This window comes from Hibiscus syriacus, unplaced genomic scaffold (assembly GCF_006381635.1).
Source record: "Hibiscus syriacus cultivar Baekdansim isolate YM2019G1 unplaced genomic scaffold, ASM638163v2 tig00110833_pilon, whole genome shotgun sequence".
NCBI lineage: Eukaryota > Viridiplantae > Streptophyta > Magnoliopsida > Malvales > Malvaceae > Hibiscus > Hibiscus syriacus.
Genome location: NW_024062884.1, coordinates 32,816 through 59,921, shown reverse-complemented (window position 1 = coordinate 59,921; position 27,106 = coordinate 32,816). Strand labels below are relative to the sequence as shown.

General features: G+C 34.5%; 4 protein-coding genes across 4 annotated transcripts; 3 read left to right on the top strand and 1 right to left on the bottom strand.

Annotated features, from left to right (window-relative positions):
- Positions 1–1,585: 1,585 nt before the first annotated feature.
- On the top strand, positions 1,586–2,750 carry LOC120143109 (flavonol sulfotransferase-like). Its single transcript, XM_039157520.1, has 2 exons — positions 1,586–2,130; positions 2,213–2,750. Exons 1-2 carry the CDS (start codon positions 1,634–1,636, stop codon positions 2,748–2,750), a joined length of 1,035 nt encoding a protein of 344 aa, XP_039013451.1. The 5' UTR covers positions 1,586–1,633.
- Positions 2,751–9,486: 6,736 nt separating this feature from the next.
- LOC120142971 (GDSL esterase/lipase CPRD49-like) lies at positions 9,487–11,805 on the top strand. The gene is made up of 5 exons (XM_039157405.1): positions 9,487–9,671; positions 10,061–10,138; positions 10,238–10,378; positions 10,591–10,805; positions 11,502–11,805. The coding sequence occupies exons 1-5, from the start codon at positions 9,561–9,563 to the stop codon at positions 11,707–11,709; spliced, it is 753 nt and encodes a 250-aa protein (XP_039013336.1). The 5' UTR covers positions 9,487–9,560; the 3' UTR covers positions 11,710–11,805.
- Positions 11,806–15,833: 4,028 nt separating this feature from the next.
- LOC120143108 (GDSL esterase/lipase CPRD49-like) lies at positions 15,834–17,653 on the top strand. The gene is made up of 5 exons (XM_039157519.1): positions 15,834–15,967; positions 16,060–16,137; positions 16,237–16,377; positions 17,136–17,350; positions 17,449–17,653. Exons 1-5 carry the CDS (start codon positions 15,857–15,859, stop codon positions 17,651–17,653), a joined length of 750 nt encoding a protein of 249 aa, XP_039013450.1. The 5' UTR covers positions 15,834–15,856.
- A 2,086-nt stretch (positions 17,654–19,739) lies between these two features.
- Positions 19,740–24,029, bottom strand: LOC120142989 (LIMR family protein At5g01460-like). The gene is made up of 14 exons (XM_039157421.1): positions 23,557–24,029; positions 23,374–23,459; positions 22,899–23,017; positions 22,674–22,784; positions 22,447–22,545; positions 22,200–22,322; positions 21,734–21,796; positions 21,556–21,620; positions 21,125–21,234; positions 20,929–21,043; positions 20,771–20,836; positions 20,481–20,591; positions 20,321–20,387; positions 19,740–20,198 (listed from the first exon to the last, which is right to left on the bottom strand). Exons 1-14 carry the CDS (start codon positions 23,904–23,906, stop codon positions 20,151–20,153), a joined length of 1,533 nt encoding a protein of 510 aa, XP_039013352.1. The 5' UTR covers positions 23,907–24,029; the 3' UTR covers positions 19,740–20,150.
- Positions 24,030–27,106: the final 3,077 nt, after the last annotated feature.

Genomic DNA, 27,106 nt, shown 5'->3' with positions numbered 1-27,106 from the left:
AACAGAGAAGTAGAAAAAGGAGACCGAAATTATCTCTTCAAAAAATAGGGGGGGGGGACCTTGTATTGCTTTCTTTTTGTTTTCGAAATGATGAAGACACCTGTTTACAATATTTTTTACAATGGTTTGTTTGGGTTTTATAACCCTTTCTCACAAAATCAAAACCAAAAATTATTTTACAATTTTGATTTATGGTGATTAAATTTCCAAATACTTTTGTTTGGGGATTATTTTTTTAATAAATGAATAAAAGTGGGGTTTTTTATAATAAAAAAAGCCTTTTATATTGAGTATTTTAAAATCCTAATAGAAACCAGTTGCCTCTACGTCCTGTAAAGGTTGTTAGCTTGATAAGACAAACTCATGAAAACTGACGACTTAATCTATGATTTCAATAACGACTAAATTATGAAGCAATCCAGGAATCTTGCTTTTACAATAATTAATTAATAATTAGTGATGATATTTCCATGTGATGACACATCATGCTTTCAAATGAATTATTGGGATAAATTATCGAACATTTAATTTTTATTTCATTTTAGTATTGCACCTTTAAAAACATAACACGTTTAGTATTCAAACAATTAGTTTTGACTCGTTTCAGTACCTAAACTTTTAATTTTTTTCAAATATTAACGTTAAATATTTAAAAGGTACTAAAATGAAATAAAAAGTAAACATTAGGTGTGGTTTTGAAAAAATTGAAAGTTAATGTATCAAAACTAATAGTTTAGATACTATACATGTAATTTATGCTAAATTATTTTAAGGTAATTTCAAATAATTGAAACAAAAATAAAATAAAATCGGCAATATGTTCTCGAGCGATGCCTTACCGATGATTACCGGTAATGGTGAAGTGATTTTTTTTTAATTTTTAGATTAATATTATCGTTAATTTTTTTTGTAGTTGATGGTCAGAATAAAAGTAAAATTCAATATTAGATATAATTTTAAAAAAATAATTAAATAACAAAAATAAAAATATAAAAATAGATGGATGATTAAATATGTAGTTCACCCTTCAAAATATTAAAGTTTCCAAATAGTTTAATGTTTTGTATCTAAAATAAAATATACGTAAAATATAATGGATCAATTAATTTGGATCGAGTACTGTAGAGGCAAGGGCGACCCTCCCAACCCAATTTACTCCATTCGTAATCGTCAAGAATCGAAACTCTTAATTTTGTCTATTTAAATAAATTTAAAAAATAATATTTTGACCGCTTATATTATCAATTTGTTATAATTTAATATTGAGTCGTTCATTCCTTTAACGTTGATAATATTACATGCTAACGAAAAGAGCTAATTTTTTAATTTAAACCATAAATTAAAATTAAAAAAAAAACAATCAATTTATCTCTTCCTTAAATGAAGGAAAAACATAACTATTCCTCTCCACGGACATGGTTAATTTCTTTGGTCGACGAGAACACCAAAAATTTTATTTTATTTTTTGAAGTTTTGATGATCAAAATAAAGAAAAATCTAAACAAGAGTGACCTATGGTGTAGTTTCACACATAAATTATGGACTAGTGAAATTTTGCATTTGCTATAATTTAGGGTTGCAAAAATTGTCTCACCATTAACCCAAATAATTGACTAATAGCGTCTGGCTTGCCATGGCCGGTTTCGTACCCTCTCAGCAGAGTCACACCATCTCCGGTGAGCAAAAAGATATAGATTTGATCCAAACAACAGATGAGAATCATGGAGAAATATTCCCCAATCTTCCCACGGGCAAAGGCTGGATGTCTGAACATCTGGTTCAATACCAAGGCTTTTGGCTCTCCCCCAAGGGTTTGAACAACTTGATGTGGATCCAACATCATTTCAAGCCTCGACCATCCGATATCTTCTTAGCCTCGTTCCCGAAAACCGGCACCACTTGGCTCAAGGCACTCGTTTTCGCCACTGTCAACCGCACCCGCTACGGTTTCTCCGACCACCCTTTGCTCACCGCCAATCCCCACGATTGCTTCCCTTTCTTGGACGCTTACCTACACGAAAACGACCCGTCTTTCCTCGAACTCGATGCATCCCCGACGCCACGACTCCTCTCGACGCATCTCCCATATGCTTTGTTGCCGGATTCCATGATCGTTAACCGAAGTAGCAGGTATATTTTAGATACTTCCTTTATATTTTCTATTTATAATCCGTTAACGTAAAATTTTACGTCCGTCCGTCTCTAGTTGCAGGTTCGTTTACATCTACAGGGACCCCAAGGACGTACTCGTTTCGAAATGGAACTTTTTGAGCAAGCTGAGGCCCAAAGAATTGCCGCCGTTTTCACTCGAGGAAGCATTCGAGTTGTTTTGTCAAGGGATATCCCATTATGGACCCTATTGGGATCAAGTTTTAGGGTATTGGAAAGCAAGCTCGGAATTCCCAGAAAACATACTGTTCTTGAAGTATGAAGATTTGAAGGAACAGCCCCTTGCTGTTGTCAAGAGATTAGGTGAGTTTCTTGGTTACCCTTTCTCATTAGAAGAAGAGAACAAGGGAGTGGTTGAAGATATAGTGAAGCTATGTAGTTTCGAGAATTTGAGCAATTTGGAAGTCAATAGGAAAAGTGTGCACAAGTTCAGCAGGGACAGCTTGGTCGATAATCGCCATTTTTTCAGAAAGGGAATAGTTGGAGATTGGAAGAATTGTTTGACAGATGAGATGATAAAACGTCTGAATCAAATAACTTCCGATAAGTTGTTTGGTCCTGGATTGTTATTTGACAATTGATTTCGAATTTAATCCACTTAGGACAGTTCTATATTATTGTATGATTTAAAGTATATTACAATTGTTGTTATTCCTTGAGGTTCGAGTTCAGGTGTGAGTGTTCAATGTAAAATGATGTCAAATGATTGAGAGTTATCTTTAACCAGCTTTACACGTACTCAAATTAATCAAAAATATTAATAATAAATAATCCCAGTTAAGGGAATTTTATTCTCCCTGGGTGACTCGGTTCAAAAAGCGTAATTTACACGAATATGAGAGTTTAGATTTAGGTATTTTCACAAAAAAATAAGAAAATTTTGGTGCCATTCATTATTATTATTTTTAAATATCTAATCATAACACCGTTACTACAAAAATCAATGAAGAACAGTGTTAGAAAGAAAAACATTTATAGTTTGCTGGGTAATGATTTTTAATTATAAAATGAATTTTGATGCTAAAATAAATCGTTGAAGATCAAAATATTTAAAAAATAAAGACTACATTAATTATTTAATCAAATATCGGATATATCTTTTATCATTCTACAGAAAACGAACTAGAAAGCGCCAGAATTTCGGAAGAGTTTTTGGTTGTTGGTCCCAAGTGGCTGAAATCCACATAATTGCTCAGCAATATGATGAAGTTGGAAGTCCCACGCGCATTTTTACAAACAAGTGGCGGGTCTCCTGGCCTTACATTTTTGGATGAGGCTTTGATCAATAACGAGAAGGCTCCTCCACATACCAACTTTGGACCACTGTTATTTTTTTTTCTTCTCGCTAATACAGATGGATACGCTTAGAACATGTAAGCCTGGTCAAATTCATACACAGCAACAACTTCCTCGGGAGGAACGTGGAGAAACGCTTCCCCTACTGGTGCGCCTCTCGAAAGTTTAACTAGTTGATCCGTCACTGCATTCGCTTCTCGTTGGACATGGTTCACTCTTGTTTCCCACTCCCGGTCTAGAATCCCAAGAATCAGATATGGGACAGACGTTCCATGCACAACACGAAAAGATACGGAGAAAGTGGATCCTCTTGGCGAATTCTCCTCGACGGTATAAAACTATCCGAAACATCGCCATTCCAAAGAACTTGAGTTGATACCGTTTTAACACAAATCATGATCCACTCAATAGAGTTTTGAGGAAGTCCAACCGCAACAAGGGTTTCCTCAATAAAGTCTCAATCTAGTCTATCATAAGCCTTCTCCAAGTCCTTCTTAATTGCCATCCACGCCTTATCGCCATTCTTGATACTCATGGAATGGATCACTTCTTGAGCCAAAATAATATTATCAGTTATGTGCCTCCCAGGCACGAAACCAAATTGGTTGGTTGAAATTCAATCTGGAAGAAGAGGTTTCAACTGGTTGACAAGAATTTTTGTAATAATTTTGTACGGCACCGTGCAGAGACTGATTGGTCAGAATTGCGATATCCTCTTAGAGTTCTCAATATTAGGGATGACAATCACTGTTATTTACGTTAGCAAACAATTGTTATTAGAAGTTTATTTGAATTATTTTTAGTCGAGTTAAATTTAAGGTTAAAGTATATAAATAATCTTTAAATTTTTAGGATATTTGTATTTTGATTATTCAACTTTCGAAACTTACAATACAATCATAAAACTTTTAATTCATTTTCAGTAACTGATTTTACTTCCTATTAATTTTTCTGACGTGACACTTCACTCCTTTAACTATTCTCCCTCTTCTTCTTTCAAAGTCCATGGCTATGGGTTGACCCAAGCCTTAAATCTAAATGAAAAGGAGAATTTAATTCAAGAATCTCAAAAACTTCCCCAATAAACCCTAAAAGTTTTCCATTGAACTTGTCGATGTGAAGGCAATATTTTACACTAAGGTCTTTAAACAGTAAGAAAAGAACAAATATACTAAACTAATGGAGAAAAAGTTAAAGTTTCCTTTGTTGAAAAACTAAAAAAAAAATAGAAAGTAAAATGTGCCCAGTAAAATTTATTGATTTTTTGGGCAATTAAAATGAGACAATTTTAAAATATAAAAGAGATAAATTTAATGAGATAAAGGGAGTAAATAGTAATTAAATTTGATTTTATTATAAATCTAATGGTCGAAGATTATTTGGTAATTAGATTTATTAAGTAAATATTTATTTTAGACAAGAATTCTTGATGATCAAGTAATTGGCTCTATAAATAAAATTAATGTCTTAGCCTTTAGAATATCTGAGAGATAATTATTTTGGAGAGATGTAATTTAACAGTTTTGTAGGGATATTGAGAGTTTTTGGGATCCATCTAGATTTGATATCTATATATATATATTTTTTTGAAAGATAGTACTTTGTATTAAGAGGAACAAAGTACACTACCTCAAGGACCTCGTTAAAAATGGAGGAAAAAGAGTGCACCTTGAGGTGGTAGGATCGTAAAACACATAAACTCTTATAACATACACACCATACCCCATCCCTACAATAATCCCTGAACCAGTACATAAGTAAACCTACACTGGCGAACCATAAAAATGAATTTGGATCTAACCAGTACAAAACACAGACAACATAAACAAAGTAAAGAACCAACACATCACATATAACCTCAACAGCACCCATAATATAAAACGAAGAACCAACACTGGGACATGGAGAAGCATACGAGCTGGAACAGACGCAACGAATTAATGGATATCCACCAAAAATAAGCGTTGGCCACCACCCGTACAAAGCTTGATCTAATTCCTTTCATCGCCAATCAAACAGTAAATAAACTAGAGTCTTGAACGGTAGGATACATCAAAGTCCAAAGCGGATAAACCAATCACCTACGAGAACAATAATTTTGAAATCCGAAAGCTCAATCTGCTCCAAACTTTAAAACACCGCCACATTCGAAACAAACCCAGATCCTCACCCACACAAACCTTAGACACCGCTTCAAATACTAGACTTTAACTCGACTTTTTCCGCCTTATAATCTTCTTCTTCTTCTTTTTAAAACAATTTTGTTTAAAATCACGTGTGAACCTTTAATAGCTTTTGAAGGACAAAAATTATCTGATAAAATGGGAAAAGTCTGGTTGGTCTGCTTGTATTGCCCCTTTTCCACCGAACAAGAAGTTGTTGCGGGGTCCTCGTCCACTACACCATTAAGCACCTGAAGCCCACCACTAGCATTCACAAGTTAGAAATTAAGACCAATAAAATTTAAAATCGATGCATCTTGCATATTCTCTTCGGCATCTTTCCTCCTTTCCACCTCAAATTCCACTAACCCCATACAAGATGTCTCCATTACACAATCTTTAACGTTCCTCTAGTAGAGCGACGCATGTGGATTAACCATATTATAATCAACATTGGGACCTATACCAACAGCATGTTCTTCGCTAGTAAATGGAACATCAGCTGTTTCCACTACATCAGTGCACCACGCTTCGCCACCCACCAGTGAGCCATCTATGAACAACTGATTCTTCTCCACCTCGGAAGACTTTAACGATGCGACACCAACAATCTCATCCACCGTGGATAACGGTTCGGCAACAACATTTTCCAACAAAGACGAATCAACCAAAGATGAATCTACCCAAACATATTCTAGGCTGAAACAAGGTTCAAATTCAGAAACGAATACTGTAAAACTCCGTACCCTTACTTTCAAGTCCAAGGTTTCTTCCAATCAAGCTTGGCAGTTCGTAATAATCTGAATCATTGTCCTATCAAACGAGCTAGGATTTAAGGTCCCTTCCTCTATAGATATAAGTTCTCCCCATTTTCCTACAATATTTCTGAAAGTGGAATGACTCCACGCAAACGGTGGGATCCCTTTGCACGATAGCCATGCTCGGCGGCTGCTGCACTAGAAATTTTCCGACCACACTTCCACTTTGTCAAAACACTTCTTCAACGCCTCCATCTGATAATTTAGAGTATAATCCTTACTCTCTTCATCTTCAAAAATGATAAGAATTGCTAGCCCGCTTAACCTTATAATTTTCGGACCTAAAATACCTTCCTTGTGCATAATAGCAGCTAACTCTTTCATTCTTATAAATTTTCTACACCAACCTACCAAGCTATCTCTAAGAGTTAAGAGTTTATCCTCGTCAACAAAACCGATAATGAGAGCCTCTGAATGACTATCATCCTCCACTCTACTCTTGGCCTCGGCTAACTGTTGACCAGAAAATTTCTTTCTCCAGAAAGCGTCACAAGGTTGGAATCTCGCCATGAAAACTCTAACTTTATTACCTTGAATCCAAGATCTATCAGTGCAGTTGATTGCCTTCCTCGCGTCCTCTAATCTGGTGAATCGAACAAAGCCGAACCTCATTCCTCCCTTGCTTCTTTTGTTAGGGATGAAAGAATCAATCACCTCGCCATATCTATCGAATATTTGCCAAAGACCTTGATGATGGAGAAACTCTGGAATATTGAAGATGATCACCGTAAAGCAATTCTTCTGAACAGATCTAAACACCTTACTCGCCATGAGAACCAACTCAGTTCTTGGCCAAGCTTCCAAATTTGATTTGATATCTATATCGGGTTTCGGATACATTTGATATCATGTATTTGTACTCTTCGTGAATTTATACATTTATAATAAATTACTGCTCATCTCGTCTGTGGAGGTAGATAATATTGAACCACATTAAATCTATTGATATCACTTTGGTTATTTTTATCTCAAATTTTTAACAGACGATTTGTTTTGAGTTACGATGATGAATCATGTGACAGAAAGCTATAACTCCAGCAAAGATACTACACTAAGCCTACAAGGCATCTGAGAAAACTGAGCTGAAGGAATTGACTTGGTCAGAATATCAGCAATTTATTCTGTCAAAGACACAAAGTTGACCAAAAGTTGGCCAGCAAGAACTCGTTCTCGTACAAAATAAATATTTATTTTAACATGCTTTACACGAACATGATAAGTAGGGTTAGCGGCCATAGAGAGACAGTAGAGGAATTGTCACATCACATTGCCGGTTTTCCACTTAAAACCATCCCAATCTCCGTGAGAAGCTGCTCAATCCAAACTAATTCTGATACAGAATTAGCAACTCTCGTATATTCAGCCTCTGAAGTTGATCTGAACACGACACTTTGCTTCTTCGAACACCATGCTACAAGATTATTGCCAAAGTAAATACAATAGCCTGCTGTAAAATGTCGATCTTCAACTGATGCAGCCCAATCAACATCAACATAGCATACCAAATCAAGGCTAGTAGAAGGTTTTATAATAACCCTTGTCTAATGGCAACTCGCAAGTACCGAAAAATACGTTTGACAGCCCTCCAATGATCTTCACACGGACAGTTCATGTATTGACTTACTTTATTAACTTCAAAGGCAATATTTGGCCTTGTCAAAGTGACATATTGTAGTTCACCTACAATGCTACGATAGAGATGAACATCGACAAACGGTTGACCCCCGTCGGCGCTCAACTTTGGAGGAACAACCATAGGTGTAGATGTCGGATTTGAGCGAGACGTATTCGCTTTATATAGCAAATCAAAAGTATAACGTCGTTGATTGAGCAACAAACTATTAGCACCTTGCTGAATTATATGCCAAGGAAAGTTCAATTTAGCCCATGTCCTTCAAAGAAAATTCTTATACCATGATAGAAAGCTATAACTCTAATGAGTAGAGTTTAGAGAAAGACGATGAAAAGAAACTTAGAAGACTGTAAAGGTGCTTGTATGGTTTTCCAAGGGCGAGAGAGATGATAGCAAATGGGTCAGTAGGAGAAATCAATTGGAAATTTGAAAATACAACTTATTAATATGAAGTTAAAAAATTATAAAAATCGGTTGCAATTGAAAATTTTATTAAAAGTGTACTTTTTTTAGGTTGGAGGTTAACATTTTAAATTAAAATTATAAATATTATATTCTATGTAACACTTTTAATTATAAGTTATAAAGTCTAGTAATATAATTTTTTTGTTGCAATTAAAAATATTATAAATTTATATAATCTTTTAGATTAAATGATATGACATTTTAATTAAAAAGCGTGTTAAATTAACTTTAAATTAAATAATTGTACATCAAGACTTCGTATAAACAATAATTTACCCATATTAGACCATCTTCAGCCCTCATCTCTACTCTACAGCATCTCTATCTCTACTCTAAAGATGAAACAATAATTCATCTCCAGTACTATCTCTACATTACCACCAACTCTACTTTATTCACAATATTTAACTATTAGTATGTTTATTTATCTAATTTCAATGTATTTTTTCTATCTTGTAATTTAATCTATTTGAATTTATTATATTATGTTTAATTTTTATTTTATTGTGTAAAAAATTACAATAAAAAATAAAAAAAATAAAATAAGAGAAAATAATGTAACAAAGAAAAGAAAAAGAAAAAAAAATAAAAGAAAGTAAAAAATTAAAAACTAAAAATCAGAAAAATAACAAAAAATATATATATATTATTTAGCGCAGCTACAGTGCTGCGTCAGATGTAGAGTATCACTATAGCATCTCCATATTCTAGACTCTATTCCAGAGATGGGTTAAAGTTGAAATTATCTCTAAAGTAAAATTTTATCTACTTGAGATACATTAGAGGTGGTCTTAGAATGATGATTATAGAGTAAATGAATCATAAATGGTTTTCCACATATATTACTTTTTTATCCTTTAAATGGTTAAAACTTACAGCCGAGTGTCGGTCGTCCAAATAAATATTCCTTAATCCCCAGAATAAAACCCAAAAGTCACATGCAACAACCCACTTCAACTTTTGTCTGAAACAACAGCACAGCAACACAGAGACAGTTCTTTGCCTGCGCTTTCAAACATGTTAGGTACAGGCAGACCTCTCTTCGTTCTCTTCGGATCTTCCATCGTTCAGTTTAGTTTCAGCAACGAAGGTTGGGGTTCCATTCTTACTCATACGTACGCTCGCAAGGTATATGATATATAATCCTTTTTCTTCTTTCCATCTATTCATTTTTCTGGGTTTAATATTTAGGTACAAAGGAGAGAGTGATTTAATTGATGCCCATATTTCATTTCAGCTTAAAATAGCTCTAGATTTGGTGATTTCTTCTGGGTTTTCTCCTTTGATGAAACAGAGAACCCGTTATTTGTATTCGAATATGCATAATCGAGAACTTCGTTCTCGATTGAGTGATCTAAGTTGTAAAAGAGAATGTTATTCTCTTACCCGGATGTAGCACCTGCGTCTATGTAGGATGTGTATCGACGTATTAAAAAATAATTTGAACAGATAATAACTTATGATCGAATATACATGTGTGGTAACCTTGGTTATGTGTACTAATTGAACATATATAGGCAGACATAATACTGCGAGGATACGCAGGGTGGAACTCGAGGCGTGCTTTAGAGGTTCTAACCAAAGTCTTTCCACAGGTATAGCATGCTTTTTGTGGTCGAATTCATATGTATTTTTTGACCCTTTATTCTCAAAAGTTTAAAATGAAATTGCTTAATTAACATATATGAATGAAGGATGGTGTTGTACAACCTTCATTGGTGATAGTTTACTTTGGTGGCAATGACTCAATTGAACCCCACCCATCTGGCCTTGGCCCCCATGTACCTCTTCCTGAATATGTTGACAACATGAAGAAGATCGCTATGCATCTCCAGGTAACTTCTTGTTACTTTTAGGGTTGTTTCGGGTTTGAGTTTATATTGATCGGGTCAGGGTTTAGGGATTCAAATCAAAATTGAGAAGTTTATTTTGAATATGGATCATTCTTTACGTTTCCTGATTACCTAAGTGAACTATGATACATTTGATTGAGAGTTCATCTGTTATAAAACCATGAGCACTGTGTGACTTATGATTTGATGTTAAGGGCCTATCAGAGAAGACTCGTGTGATGTTTCTTACTACTCCACCGGTGAATGAGGAACAAATACATGAAATCCTCGGTATTTCGGGTCGGACCAACGGAGGCAGCCGGGTCTATTCCGAAGCTTGTTTAAAGCTATGCCAAGAAATGGGTGTAAAATGTGTTGATCTTTGGACTGCAATCCAGCAAAGAGATGACTGGATGACTACTTGTTTTACGTAAGTTTTCTTTCACGCTAATCAAAATCCTTGTATTGCTTAGATTAGAAGATCTTCATGTTGTGTTCAAAGGTAAAAGTCATATATAGATAACTCTAGGAACCCATCAAATGGCTTCAGTGGTTAATCCCCAAAAGTTCTCGGTTCAAGTAGTTGCCTATGAGGGCGTGTACACGTTGTCAATGACTAAGAAAGATTATGAAAAGATACTATCTTGTAATCACCCTAAACTATTAAAAAAAAAAAAGATAAGTATAGTGCATTTTGGTCCTATACAATGCTTGTGTTTTAATGGGGCATAATGTCAAAATTCACACAAAAGTTTGCTAAATAATCATTTTTACTCGTATTCCTTTTTTCAAGTACTTTTGATCCCAACGTTTCATTTTGAGGCAAAATGTCCCCTGATTGGATTAAAATCGTTAGTTGACTAATGATAAATGCTTATAGTTGACGTGACAAGTCTTATAAGTCCAAAGTAATGATATGTCACATGCCACATATACATACGTGATGACATGGTACATGCCAGATACACAAATAATAACATGACACGTATCACGTGTACATAGAGTCATAAACGATGTGCACATACACTGTGTTATATCTATATCATAGTTTAGGGACCTACGATATTTTTACTTGTGTTTTAATGAATCCAAAGAAGTTGATAAATGTAGGTTCCTGTGATTATAGGGATGGCATCCATTTCTCTTCCGAGGGGAACAAGGTGGTGGCTAAAGAGATCTTGAAAGCAATAGAAGAGGCAGATTGGGAACCAAGTTTATGCAGCACCTCATTGCCAATTGAATTCGGCGAAGATTCAACTTCTGAACACGTGAATCAGGATGGAAAGACCGTGAATGTTTCAGACCTTGAATTCCCACCACCTGCCAAATTATGATCTATGATCATGTTAGGTTCCCCTTCATTTTAGGTTTAATTTTGCCCACGGTCCTTGGTACTCTTTGGACTATTAAAATTTAGCTGCTCAATATTATATTCCATAAATATGATGGCCAATTTCTTGGGAAGATTTTTTTGGAATAAATATTAATATATTATTTATCGTTGACTAATTTAGATCAGTATCAACTTGCAGTTAATGTTTGAAATGTTAAGAATACAAAATTAATTTCACATGGGAAATAAAAAGAGTTTAGTGATGGTTTATATATTATCCTTTAGTATTGGTGGACATGTCTCTTATACGCACGCGTGAATGACCGATTGATATATATATATATATATGTGTGTGATTCATATTAATTTCACCGGTCGAGCTAGATGAAAACACCTGCAAACCACATTTCAGGTATCCATTACTGAAATTTTAGGAATTTGTATAGGATGTCAATGTGTTTACTCAGTGATTGATTTGACTGTTAAATCAACTAAATAAGAGTTAATTGGAGATAATCTATTAATCGAATTTTAATGGACTATTTTCTAACCGCTTTTAGTCTCTTCTCTCAGCTAATGTCAACGGGTCGGTTTCGGGGCGAGTTTTGCTCGCCCCGTCCCCGACCCGATCCTCGACGGATTTTTTATCGGGGCGTCCCGTCGGAGATTTTTTCCCCGTCCCCGAACCCGACCCGAAATATTATACCCAAATCTGAACCCGAACCCGAAAATATTTTATATATAATTAATATAAAAATATAAAATATTATATATATATATAATTAATATAAAATATATAAAATATATAAAATATTATATATATATATATAATCGGGGCGGGGCGGAGCGGGGATACCTCGCCCCGAACCCGACCCGAAAAAATCCTCGAAAAAAATCCCTGATACCTGACCCGATATCATTCAACCCGATCCGACCCAAACTTGACCGGATTTCAGATTTCCACGCAAAATTCGGATCATACTGTCATCCCTACTCTCAGCCTATACATAAAGGGCTTTTGTTCTCATTTCATCATCAAAATCACAATTCTCTCAAAGAGTTCTCTCCTCACGTTTTTCCTTAAAGTTTATGAGGAGAGTAATATTGTCCGTTTGCACTTTAGATTTTAGGTATATAAAATTTTGAATGATTGCATTAACCTCAAGGGCAAGCCCATTTCTTTGAATACATTAATCAAAAAGATTTTTCTTTTAAGAGAATGAATCTTCTATAACACAGATAAATTTTATATTTTTTCGATTATCTTATTGTGTAATTGATGTGATCCAAATCAACAACATAAATGGACTTGCATCTCCAACCTTTCACAATAATCAAAGGGGGTTTTCTCTAACTAGAGACTTCATTTCAGTTAGAGAGTTGCACCACCCCCACCACCACACAAAGCACTTCAAATATGGTCTAGGCCAATTTTTGTGGATTCGTACCTTTTCGCGAAGAGTTGTCATTCCAAGAGGTGTCTTTTCACAAGGAGTTGTCCTAAGACTCACCTACATGTCCTTCATCTATGGCCAGCTCATCTTCAGCTCAAACACATGGAAAATGGCTCAAATAATGAAAGGTTACCTTCTACAAATGTGACCTTTCATAACAAGTTGCTGCCCAATTGATGACATGTCATTTAGACACATGTTGGATGACAAGTCAAGCCTAACTTGCTGCTTATCTACACGCCATGGAGGAGCCACACCAGTAATACCTCAAATCTCGGGTTAGGAGTTTCGGGCTAAACCGTGAGGGTCTTGGTTAAATTTATTAGCTTTGTAAGAAAGCTTTGGTCCAAATGAATGTGGAATTGGGCTTGCCTTGGCCCAAAAGATGTTAAAAGGGGCATTTTTAATCTTGGGTCAAAAGGGAAAGATTAGGAGAGCAATTATACCATTTTTTTAAACAAAAGTTGAATTCCATTAATTTTGAGTGATCTCACGTCTGAAGCACTTCACTCTTTTTATATATTCTCCTCATTCCTTCATCTCTCATTCTCCTTCTCCTCAATTTCACAAAGGTGATTACTTTGTTAACCATTCATCCTCATTCCGAGATTGCAAGGTAAGAAATGAAATCTTCATCCCTAAGCTTCCTTATGAGCTCAATTTCTTATATTTTGGCCATAGAAACCTTACTTGGGGGTTTATGTTGGGTTTTATGTTTGGAAGTTCAAGAGAATTCATAATCCATTTATAAAGCTTAGGAATCATGTTTCTACCATACTTAAGCCTCTAGATAGGTTAGTAATATGTTTCATTACTTTTGTATAGTGAAAGAAGTAGGAGAAAGCTCCAAGACAAGAAGCAAGGAGGAGTTGGTTCTTGGTTGAGTTGGGGAATTCTCCAGTAGATTAGTACTAAGGTAACACATTTCTAACTTGTCCATACCACTTGTAGCTTTTAGGAGTGCATTGTTGGTTAGTTGAGTTCATAAAGCATGTATGCGCATGTCATGGCAGATTTCAATTATGAGGTTATTCAGCATTTTAACCCCTAATAACTCGTATAAGACTTAAATAACGTTTAAAGGCCTCAAGGGGAAAATTAGAAATGTTGAGTTAGATATTCGTGTCAAAAACAGGGCATTTCTAGTTTCGAATATCGATACTAGATGAACAGTACCGATACTGTTCTTTGGGTAGCCTTGAACATAAAGTTTTTGGTTGTGAGTATCGATACTCGTGTGGGAGTATCGATATTGTTCTCTAAGTATCAATACTCAAGGGTGGAGTATCGGTACTATCTTTAATATTCAAATTCCAATAGCTAGTTTTAGTAACGATATTCATGGGAATAAGAGTATCGATACTTGGTCATTTTTCCAAACTTGGTATTGATACTCTAGCACAGGAGTATCCATACTCGAAGGTGAGTATCGATATTGGCAAGCCTTCTTGGACTCTAGTAGCTAGTTTTAGTATCGGTACTAAGGCTAAGTACCCATATTCAAAGGTCAATATCGATATTGAACTGTTCAGTATCAGTACCATCGAGCTGAATTGGGTAAAGAATCCAATAGGATCAAGGTCAACGACAACAATAAATAAACGCAAAATCAGCTAGAAACAACATGAAATAAGATAACATAAAATTAGCCATTGTGGGAAGCTCGGGAAACAATCAGGACACCCAAGTTACTTTTGCAGTATGGCGATCGTCCTTGATGATAGAATATATGGATATAGATTAGCTAGTGCGCTAGGCACTTCGGTTGCCAATTGGGTGCAGAAGCTCCAAGACTCGTCGGAGTAAGTTGGTAGGGTGTACGTTTCCGATTCAGAAAATTTTGGATCTCACCTCGACACTCGAGAGTATCCTAGCTAGGCTAGGGTGTCGTCCTAAGATGCATAAAATTCCTCCAACCACACCACTAGACTTGCCTCAACATGTTGTTGAATGCATTTGTGTGCCATGTCTCCACTTGCTAGCATGTTCATGTAATGAATGCATGTAGTATAGAATAGTTATTAGTGTGGCACAGAGATTGTGAACTCAACGTTCAGATTTGTTTCCGTGCACATGTTAGTAGAGGGATCGACGAGGAACCTATCGCGCAGTCATATTCAAGTTGTAAACTTTATTCAGAATTTATGTATTTTAGAGAACTTAATCTACCTCTCACAATAAATTGCAGTCGCAAAGTTTATATGATTATTTACACAAATCTAGCTAATTTTAACATTGACACGTAGATAATTTATCTTTTCCTTTAGATTTGACTAAGAAATTTAAGGCCAAATTTAGCTTAAAATTAAGATTAAATTGATAAAAGAAATATATAAAATTAAGGACCAGATTTGTCATTATACCAAGAAACAAAAGGCTTATTTTTATCAATCTAAATTTGGTCTCAAACAGAGCATTTAAGCCCGTAATTATGAAGCAAATGAACCATTAACTATGAATGATTTTCCACCATTGCTAGCTACTTCTTCAAGAATTAAATGGTTATTACTTATTAAACAACTGACGACTGCCTCCGAACCATCCAAGCCAAAGGCTCCTCAATTCCCATCCATTGAACTGAATTCCAATCTCAATATAAAAATGTAAACCCAACCAATAAAAGAACATACAACTGACTTTAACTCTTGCCTGAAACAACAACAACAACAACAGAAAGAGAAAGAGCCTATAGACATGGTTGGTCCATGCAGACCTCTCTTCGTTCTCTTCGGATCTTCCATCGTTCAGTTTAGTTTCGGCAACGAAGGCTGGGGTGCCATTCTTGCTCATACATATGCTCGCAAGGTATATAACATAGACGAGTATATATAAAATTATTGATACGTTGAAATTCTCCGAGTGTTGTGAAAACCATAATTACGTGTAATGGAACATAGGCAGACGTAGTACTGAGAGGATACGCAGGGTGGAACTCGAGGCGTGCTTTAGAGGTTCTAACCAAAGTCTTTCCACAGGTATAGTATGCTTTTTGTGGATGAATTCATATGTATTTTTTGACCCTTTATTCTCAAAAGTTTAAAATGAAATTGCTTAATTAACATATATGAATGAAGGATGGTGTTGTACAACCTTCATTGGTGATAGTTTACTTTGGTGGCAATGACTCAATTGAACCCCACCCATCTGGCCTTGGCCCCCATGTACCTCTTCCTGAATATGTTGACAACATGAAGAAGATTGCTATGCATCTCCAGGTAATATTTTATCTTCAATAGTTCATGTTTCGTACTCGTGTTAGTTTTGGATTCGGGTTGATGAATTTGATTTTTTCCTCTTATGGTCAAATTGAGTTTGTTTGTGGATGAGAACGAATATAAGATATCATTCTTATTTTGGCGGAAAATTATAGTCGGTGGTTAGACGGTTGCTGGCAAGTATCGAAATATTTTCTCTATTAAGAAATAGAGAAGAGATGAATGTGAGTGATTTGGTTTCATCCCTTCTCTCGGTGTTGTTGGAGAAGTTTTATAGTGACTCTTAGGGCTAGTGTCAAACATAGGATTATTATTACTACTCGTAGGTTAGCAGGCTAAGTAGATATTTAACAGCAGGTTTTGTTCTGAAAGATCACGTGGGCATGTGGCTGTCAGATGTAGTGTCGTAAGGTTATTGCTTTCCGAGGTGTAAGGTTTCCAGAGGCTCTTTCTCCATAGATATTCTCCTAGAACATTGGTTGTGGAAGAGTTCTCCGGAAACGTTGAGATGCGGAGGACCTTTGACGGACGTATAACATATTCGAAGAGATCAAATCAGATTTGTGGATTCAAGTTAGAATTAAACTAAGTTTTAATCACTCTATTTATGTATGCTTGTTACCAAAGTAAATTAGGAATACCTAAAGATGATACTTCCTTATTACCCAAGTAAACTACGAACACCTTTGATTGATCGTTCATCTGGTATAAAACCATGGGCACCTTTGATTGATTGTCACTTATGATTTGATCTTCAGGGCCTATCGGAGAAGACACGTATCATTTTTCTTAGCACTCCACCGGTGAACGAGGAACAATTACACGAAACCATCGGTATCACGGGTCGAACCAATGAAGGCAGCCGGGTTTATTCCGAAGCTTGTGTAAAGCTATGCAAAGAAGTGTGCATAAAATGTGTTGATCTCTGGACTGCAATCCAGCAAAGACATGACTGGATGACTACTTGCTTTACGTAAGTTTGCTTTTCACAAAAACCCCAGAATGATCATTTTTGTTTTCACTTCGTCCATGTCCGTATTTTCTTAATGAAAAGTTGATACGTGATAATAGGGATGGCATCCATTTCTCTTCCGAGGGGAGCAAGTTGGTGGCTAAAAAGATATTGAAAGCCATGGAAGAGGCAGATTGGGAACCAAGTTTATGCAGCACCTCATTGCCAATTGAATTCGGAGATGATTCGGTCTATGATCTCGTAAGTCGAGATGGGGAGACCATAAACGTCTCGAACTTGAAATCCAACCACAACCCAAAGTAGGATGCCCTCACCATCCTCGGTATTCTTCGATCTTCTGAAATTTAGTCTCTCTGTTTTTCTAATAATGTTATCAATAAGACTTTAATTCTTAAATCGAATTTGTAAAAAATATTTTTTAAAAATAAACAGAGAAAAGAGTAAATTTTTAAAGTTTGAAAAATGCAAAATCCTAGGATAATTAGGCGTCGGTTTTTTTTTTAAATTTTTATGGCATCTGTTTACTTTACAGAAAATGTGAATAGAGAGGTGATCCTAGTTCCTCTTCCAAGCAATTGAGCATTGCATGTAAACCAAGCTGCTAATTGTCATATTCCATAAATATGCTGGACAATTTCTAATTGCGAAGTTACTTCAAGCTCTGCAAATTTCCATGTTGATAAATGGGTAGAAAATAGCTCACGTAATCATATACAACTTTAGAACTAAAAATAGATTCGGAATTCTATTTTTGGTAAACTACAAATTTCATCACTAAACATTACTTTCTCTCCTATTTTACTTACTAAACTTTAAAAAAATTCACCTCACTGAACTTAATACATTGGATTTTTTGTAATTTCCGTTAAATAGTTAACGGTGTTAAAACAATGTCATTTTTATAAAATATATAAATAAAAACAAAATTTTCACCAAAACCATGTCATTTTGCATCTATATAAAAGCTCATTTATAACCTCGTTAGTGAGAAAACATCTGAGTAACAAGGAAAATTCAATGTATTAAGTTCAATGAGAAAAATAAAAAGATTTATAGTACAATAAATAAAATAGGAGAGAGAGATTCAATTATCAAATTTATAATTTACCCTCAGTTTTTTTGGCAATACCCTAGAGTCACCATCCACTGATGGTAGGGAGGATGGGACGGGGTTATAATTTGATCTTTAGAGGTTAAAAATAAGAGAAAATAGCCTCAGTGACCGAAAATGTCTTATAATATACGATTTTAACCAACTTTTTTTGGATTTGCCAAAATGACCAACAAAATCGCAACGCGAACTCTAATTTTTCAACTCAGTTTCCAAATTCGCAACGCGAATATCCAGATTCGCAACGCGAATATCCAGATTCGCAACGCGATTGTAAGATTCGCAACGCGATTTTGAAAAATGTGTTGCGATAGTTAAAATGTGTTGCGAGAGTTTGAAAAACGTGTTGTTGCGATAGTGAAAAAGTGTTGCGATAGTGAAAAATCCAAAATAAGTTTACATTTTAACTATTCCAAATTCACGTGGAGTTTGAAACAAGAAAGAATGTGTTGCGATAGTGTAAAAGATTCCCAAGTGTTTGCAATGATCAATCCCACATAGTATTGGAAACACTATTGGGAATGGGTATTTAAGGCTTGGATTTTCCACTTCCTTGTTGAGTGAAAGAGAACAAGGGGGACTCTCGCGCACCGCCGCCGCCGCCGCCGTCCCGTCTCGGGTCGGGTCGGGTCGTGGTCGTGGTCGTGGTCGTGGTCGTGTTCGTGGTAATACGTGTCTTCGACACGTCTGCGCGAATATTATCTTTTTAGAGAAAATTCTTAAGAAACAAATACAATACCTTCGACTACCGCAACAAATTTGGAGAATCGCGTTGCGATAGTCAGAATCGCGTTACGATTTTGTATTATCGCGTTACGATTTTGTTGGTCATTTTGGCAAATCGAAAAAAAATCGAAAAAAAAGTTGGTCAAAATCGTATATTATAAGACATTTTCGATCACTGAGATTATTTTCTCTAAAAATAATTTGGAGGCTTAAGGCTTGAGTCTAAATTTTAAAGATATAATTTAGACTTTGTAAATTTATTTTTTATCATAATCCTATATGATATTAAAGTATTAATAAAATATAACTTTATATGAAAATAATAACAAAATAATTCATATCATCTTAAAGTGATAAAAATTAAATATATAAAGTTTAATTATTAATAGTTTTAAAATTCAGTGAATAAAATAAGAGTGATAAGATAACTCAATTACTAAATTTATAATTTACCCAAAACGTTAATATAACTTCTTAAAAATTCACGATCTTAACATAAAATAACATAAAATCTTGTCTCCTTTAGTGAGGCATTATTGGAGAGTCTTCGTATGATTCCAACCAAACAACGAATTTGTTCATTAATTCTTTTTTTGTCGTTACAAATGCATGAAAACAAGTTCGACAAACCCAATTCCCACGAGTCGAGTCAACTCTCAAGGATACCTCAATTAGATGCCCAAGCCAAAATGTGGAAGCATTAATCAAATTAAAAAATTAGTGCATACATGCATACAAAAGGCGAGGAAAGCAAGCATTAAAAGAATAGTAGCAGACTAGCAGCACTCTCGTGCTCCTATTTCAGGCAAACCAAATTTAACTCGGACGGGATTTACCTACCTTCCACGTTACGGCAAAATCAGGCTGTGGTCGTCCGAGCATATGAAACGCACTCCGAAAGGGATGATAAACAGAGAATTCTGATGCCTCGAGAGAGTGCATCATCTTCTACGGAAAACATTCTTAGGACAAAAGTTGGAATTTGCCGCTAGGCTTTTTTCTTCTCCAGCCCTGAAATGTCCAAACAGAACACAGAAATCGGACCTTGAAATCTAACGAGCACACGGAGACAATTCCTCAGAAGAAAAAAAAGGTGAAAAGAAGAGAGAGAATTAAAGGTAGCTGAAACTTACAAAGGCAACATAATATAAGAAGGTCAACCCTGCTAGAGCGAGGAATGCGATTTGGAACACATTGTACCTGTAACGACCGTACAATCATCAGTAGGGTACAATTAAATACCTACATGTCTGGTTAGGATAAAACTGGGATTTGAAAACATTATTTACTCACTTGTACAAATATTTAATTCCACGAAGAGACTGCAAAGTATGGCCGAATATTTCCTGGGCAGCGGTTGCTTGAGCATAGTACCCAAATGCTGTAGAACAGAACTGTATGACACTGAAGTTGCAAATACAGAATGTTGAAAACAAGTTCGATTTATATAGCAAGCAAATAATTCCCTAATACAATTTTCAAAAACCACGCAAAAACAGAGATACAATTTCAATGATGATCTAATAGCAGGCGCCTTGACATAACACGAAACAAGATTTGAATAAATGAGCAAAGTCACCAACCTTATTGAGCACAAAAGAATAAGTGCCACATTGAACAGAAAAGAGTTCATCAGTGTACCTCCCCACCTATGGAAGTCCATTAAACATATATCAGGTAGCTGGTGATTTACCCAATCATAGGAAATTAACCAAAATAGCATCAACACAAAACTCATTACTTCATAGGATGAATAGTAATGAAAACTAATCTCAGACCAAGCATCATTGCACCGGCTATCACAGCAAGCAGAAGGTAGAAGCAAAAGAATGCAAATGCTGCAGTACCCAAAAGACCTGACAAAATATACAATATATCTCCTTAAAGTTTAAAAGCAAAATAGGAAGAAACAAGCTTCAAAATGGTTTACAAATTACCCCATATATCATCCAGCTTGATGAAAACCTCATTCAGTAAGGGATGCAGTGGTGGATCAATCAGAAGGTATATGACAATATGAGCAACCCATCCCACTGAAACAATTAACCTAACACAGTGCAGGGCAAATTGCAAGTTATATAACTCCTTTCAGTAAGTCAGAGGCCAATATCATCAGTTTAATGGATGCAAATGTCTCAACAGGTCTATTATAACCCCTTAGTCTAAGAACAGCATCAATTTATTTCTATTTGATGCATAAATAAAGCTCACATTTTAAAATATACTGTAATTATAGCTTATTCAAATTAAGCACTGACATCCATAAAGAGCATAAAATTATCCAAACTCAATTGCTAATTCACAACAATAATACAGCTCTGGATTAAAAAAAAGTCTATAGGTAAAAAGAAAAGGAATTGTCACTCACCCTAGGATTCCCAAAATAAGTTTTGCCAAGTATCCAAGAACAGTCAAGGCCCAGGATGTTTCAGCCTGAAATGTCATGGCAAGGGAATTAATACCAGAAGGGGGAGGAGCGGAAAAGGGGGATGGGACCATAACCAAGTGTCATGCATACGAGAAGTCCAGTAATTCATATTAGATACCTTTTCTCCTTGAGGGTACATCTCTTCCAATAGCTTTACATCTTCTTCCAGCTGAAGCAACTCCTGAAAATTTTAATCAAGAACGTAACAGTATCAATAGCAATGGATACTGAACAATGCCAAAGTATGTGAAAACAGCATTAGATGACTATTTTAACTTCCCCTAAATCAATGTTCACTATTTAACTTCAACTCTTTACTAAGAAACAACAAAAGAAAATGCCACAAGTTAATATCATGGTCAAAATATAACTTATCTAAGAATAATAACTATTATAACACAAGCCAAACTGTTGAATTAATCAGATCTTTAAGTTAAATAGGAACACTCAAACTGAAAAATAACACAGAACTAGAGGGGTCTACTACTGATTAATAAAGCTGGCTGGTCAACATAATTGTTATCATATAGAATAGCACAAAATATAATTCAATGGAAAATGGAAATGTAGGGCTTTGCATGGACCTTTTCCACAGCCTTAACATTTTTACGCCACTTTCTACCCTTAGAACCGCTTCTTTCTTCCTGATGAAGTGCATCAGCTGCTTTCTTCAGTTCTCTTGCCTTTTTACCAAGTTCAGTTGCTTCCTACAATACCAATTACAACTAAAACTATGAGAAAATACAGTTTGAAATGTAAATACAATCTTCCTAATGCATTGCCTGGTTTCATATGGCAGGATGCTGCATCATAAGCAATATAAATAACAACCTTAATATACTGTGAGCGAGTGATGACAGCTTTTGGACGGTGGATAAATGAAGCAATAAGCCCAAGAGGCAAACAAGCAATACCTACACCACCAAATATCTAACCAAAAATTTCAAGATGTAAGCAATATATTCCAACAGAAAAAAAATGTAAAAATTTACAAGCTAGAGTTGCTATCTAAATTCTAAACAAAATATAACATATATTAAAATTTGCAAAGAATTTACCGAGAAAAGAAGAGATCCAACAATTGTAGCAAGAGCGACAACATATTCTGGAAATGTAGTACGCATAGTCCATGTTTTTTCAGATGAAGCACTTGCAGTATATGCAGAGCACTGTAACAAAAGGAATATGATGGAAGAGAAGGTAAAATAATGAGACAAACAAGAATATTCTACAGAACAAAGAAAGGATTCATTGCAATTTAAATAGGTAAATGGATTACTAACCGACTGTGCTCCAGCTCCACCAATACATGGATGACTCTTGGTGAAATCCCAATTGCTTGGGAAATTAGTAGTCGCAGAAGATAGGTGCCTAACAGAAAAATCTACCTTTCCAACTAGACCTGATATACCATTCAAAGTGATAAAATCATTGGTATGAGTTCTATACTATAGCCAGAAAGTATGCAAACAAACAATCTCAAGAAATGCAAAACGAGTTGTTTAGTTATCCGCCCAATGGAAGCACTAGCTCTAGCGCGCAAATCCGTTTAAAATATTTGCTAAGATCTTCTAATCATAAAAACACCTTAAATCAGAATTTATATTCAAAACATTAACAGAGTATTGCAATGCTCAATATCATGGTCCTATTCCTAAATTAACTTAAACCTCAGTACTTCAATGGCACGCAAAAAGTTTTGATTTAAAGAGAAATGCTAATGAAATTATTGAAAAAGAGACACAAGGATAACTCAACCATATAGTATGCCAAGCAAGAGAGCACAAACTATTGCAGTTGTCACCACCCATAGCAACGCGCTCTTTATCCGTTTGCCAACACTCCTGCAATCAAAACCAAATAGATAAAAAAAATAAGAATAGAGCAATGCATCAATATAATCAAATAATTTTTAACCATCAAAGTCCTAGAAGCACATACTTATCCTGGTCCCCTTCGTAGAAGAACATTGCAAAGGGAATTACGAAGAAAACGAGCACGGCGTCGACGATGAAAATGGCGAGCCAGAGATCTTTCATAGGCAAGGTGAGATTGCACGCGCCGTTGTATATCGCGTGTCTACAAGCCTGCCGGTTGGCGACATCGGCCGGTAACATGAGTATGGAAATGGCGGCAACGGAGAGTCCCAAAACGACGACGAATTTGGGAAAATAGGCTTGGTTGGCGTCGTCCGGGTGCTGGTAATTAACGAGGAGGTAGACATTGAAAATGAACACAAGCACACAAACGACTATGGCGACGATTACCAGAGCGAGGTTGAAATCGCCCATCGTTATTAAGCTCTCGATTCGAATCGAATCAAAACGAGGAGATTGAGAAGGAAAGTGAATTAGGATTTTCTTTTAACCCTTTGGATTTTTTTTTTGGTAGATCTCACTCTTCTTGTGATGACAAAAGTAAAGCTGGAGGTTGGCGCTCCGGTGAAGTGTTTCGTTGAAATTTTGGGGGGCATTTTGAGGTTTTGTGGTGAAATGACTATGTTATCCCTGATAACTTTCTTAATGGCGATGTGGAGTAAGGTAGGAGGATAGTTGGGGATGTATTTTAATGTAAATTTATCTTATAGCTCCATCACAAGTATCGACCCAGCCGGTTCATAGTAAGAGTAAATTCAAATTTCTTTTGGCTTATTATGTTCCAGTCTCTTTAGTTTTAGGAACTTTGAAATTTAATCCATCTGGCTTATATTTTTAGGTATTTGATTCTCTACTTTGTCTTATTTAAAAATTAAAGTTTGATAATATTGTTAATAGATTTTTTTATCTAAAGTGATTACAAAGTAATATATATTCTAAATATTCTCAATTATTTGACAATGAACGCTCAATCATCCTGTTGTAGTCACTGGTGCTTGAACCCGTTATCTCAAGGAACAATAACGATTCCTTTAACCACTGAGGTAAGTTGGTTCGTGCTTGGAAATTAATTATTCAAATTTAATAGAAGTAAGTTAATAATATTATTGATTGGACTTCAATTTCTAAATTACATAAATAGATGGGCTAAATTCTTAAAATTAAAACTAAAGGAACCAAAATTTAAAAATTCAAATACTACATGGATTTGGTACATTTTCTTTCTTCTTTTTGTTAAATTCAAAAAGAGGTTCATTCACTAACTTTTTTTAGGATTTAGTACTTACACCGCAATTCATAATTTGAAGGTCTCCCACGGAAGTTGCTCTTAATCTGGCGTTGGGGGCAGTCTACTATCCTACCTCTCCCTTACCCCATTATATATGAGAATAAGGGTCAGTTATTTTTAATCTTGATATTATTTTCTTTTCATTTATTTCTTTAAACATGTAAGATGTAGCATATCTTTTTTTTTTCTCTTTATTTATTTTTATTAATTTAAGATACTTGCAGTGATAATATATATTTTAAAAATTCTAAGACAATAAATATTAAAATATCATTCAGTTTTTGGTAGGGGTGTTCAAATAACCGAATTAATTCGGTTAACCGACCGAACCGAATTAGTTTAGTTAATTCGGTTCGGTTACCGAATTAGTTCGATCGGTTAACGGTTAAGAAAATTTTTAGAATTCGGTTAACGGTTAATTCGGTTCGAATTCGGTTAATTAACCGAGTTAACCGAAATTAAATTTTAAATATTAAATATATTATATATAATATATGGGCTCAGCCCAAACCATTTAAAACCCAATTAATAATTTAAGATCCAATAACTTTTAAACCTAAATCAATATTAATTAATTAAAAAAATTATGTAAATTTTTTATTTTATAATTATATATTATTTAAATTAATTGTAAACTGTTTTTTTAATTAAAAAATATTAAATATATTATATATAACATTTGGGCTAAGCCCAAACAATTTAAAACTCAATTAATAATTTAAGATCCAATAACTTTTAAATCTAAATCAATATTAATTAATTAAAAAAATTTATCTGAAATTTTTATTTTATAATTATATATTATTTAAATTAATTATAAACTTTTTTTGAATTAAAAACATTTAATTTTTATATAAATTAGAAAATTTTAAAAAAAATTCGGTTAATTCGAAAATTAACCGAATTAACCGAAATTAATTTGGTTCGGTTAATATGTTTGAAAAAAAAGTTCGGTTCGGTTAACGGTTAAAAAAAAGTTCGGTTAATTCGATTAAGGGTAGTTCGATTCGGTCGACCACCGTTTTAACCGAATGAACACCCCTAGTTTTTGGTGTTCTCTTTATTTTTTTTTAAAATGTGAAGAAAAAATTAATTGTATAAAATGACCATATTTATGATGTCAATTGATGTTTTTAAATAAATCATATTAAATTATTGGGTAAACTATCCCGTCGGTCACTCAATTTTTGGGATCTATATTTTTTTATCTAAATACAATCATTTAAAAAGTTCAGTGACCATTTGTATATGTTACCCTTTTTTATGAATTCAACCTACAACACTTACGTGGCTGGAACTGGGAGCATACACCTCCTAGGCCAAGCTGGAGATTCTTGTTTGCTTTATGTTAATTCGATAGTCAAGGTAATGATATATACACACATATTATATACAACTAATTAATTATTGGGTAAATTATCAATTTTTATTTCATTTTAGTAATATTTAAATTGTTATTTTTTTAATATTTAAATTTTTAGTTTTTTTTAAAATCATATCTGATGTTTAATTTTTATTTCATTTTAGTATCTAATTATTAAAAACTTAATGCTTTTAATAACTAAACTATCAATTTTAATATATTTTAGTACCTAAACTACTAATTTTTTAAAATATAACGTTAAACTTTTAAGAGATGCAATAAAATAAATATTTAAATTTAAATATTAAACAGACTAAAATTAATAATTTAAATACTAAATACGTAATTTACCTTAATTATTTGTTGGTAATATGCCCGCCAGCTGCTGTTTAGGAATCACATAGGATAGGTGGGTGGATTTCCTTCTCTCACCACCTCGACGTGATTTTTTTTAAATAATAATAATTAATTAAATTTAATAGTTAAATAAATAATTCAATAAAAGTTAATAATTAATTTTTTTATAAAATTTAAATTACACTAAACATTTCAGTTAATATTTCTTTTTAAAATTGTCAACAGTACATCCTAATTGGATAATAAAATATAATTGCATAAATAAATGATTAAAAATTTACTTAAAACAATTTAAAAATTATTATCACAATTTAGACGTGATATATATAAGGTGGCTAAGATCATAACCACTTTCTTAAATCTTTTGCCCTAAACCTATGATTTCTATCCCTCAAGGCCACAGTCGATGAGCAGACCCCCAAGCGCTAGCATCAGCGCGATGAAGTGTCGCCTGATAATCCCTCGTTCCCCCTTCCTCTATGGACTGCGATGATACCAGTAGCGCCCCACCTCCTCCATCTTACCGGGATAAAGTCGTTGGACCCAACACAGATTCACACGAAGAAGACCTGATCTCGCTTGATGACAATGACATTGACTTATTTG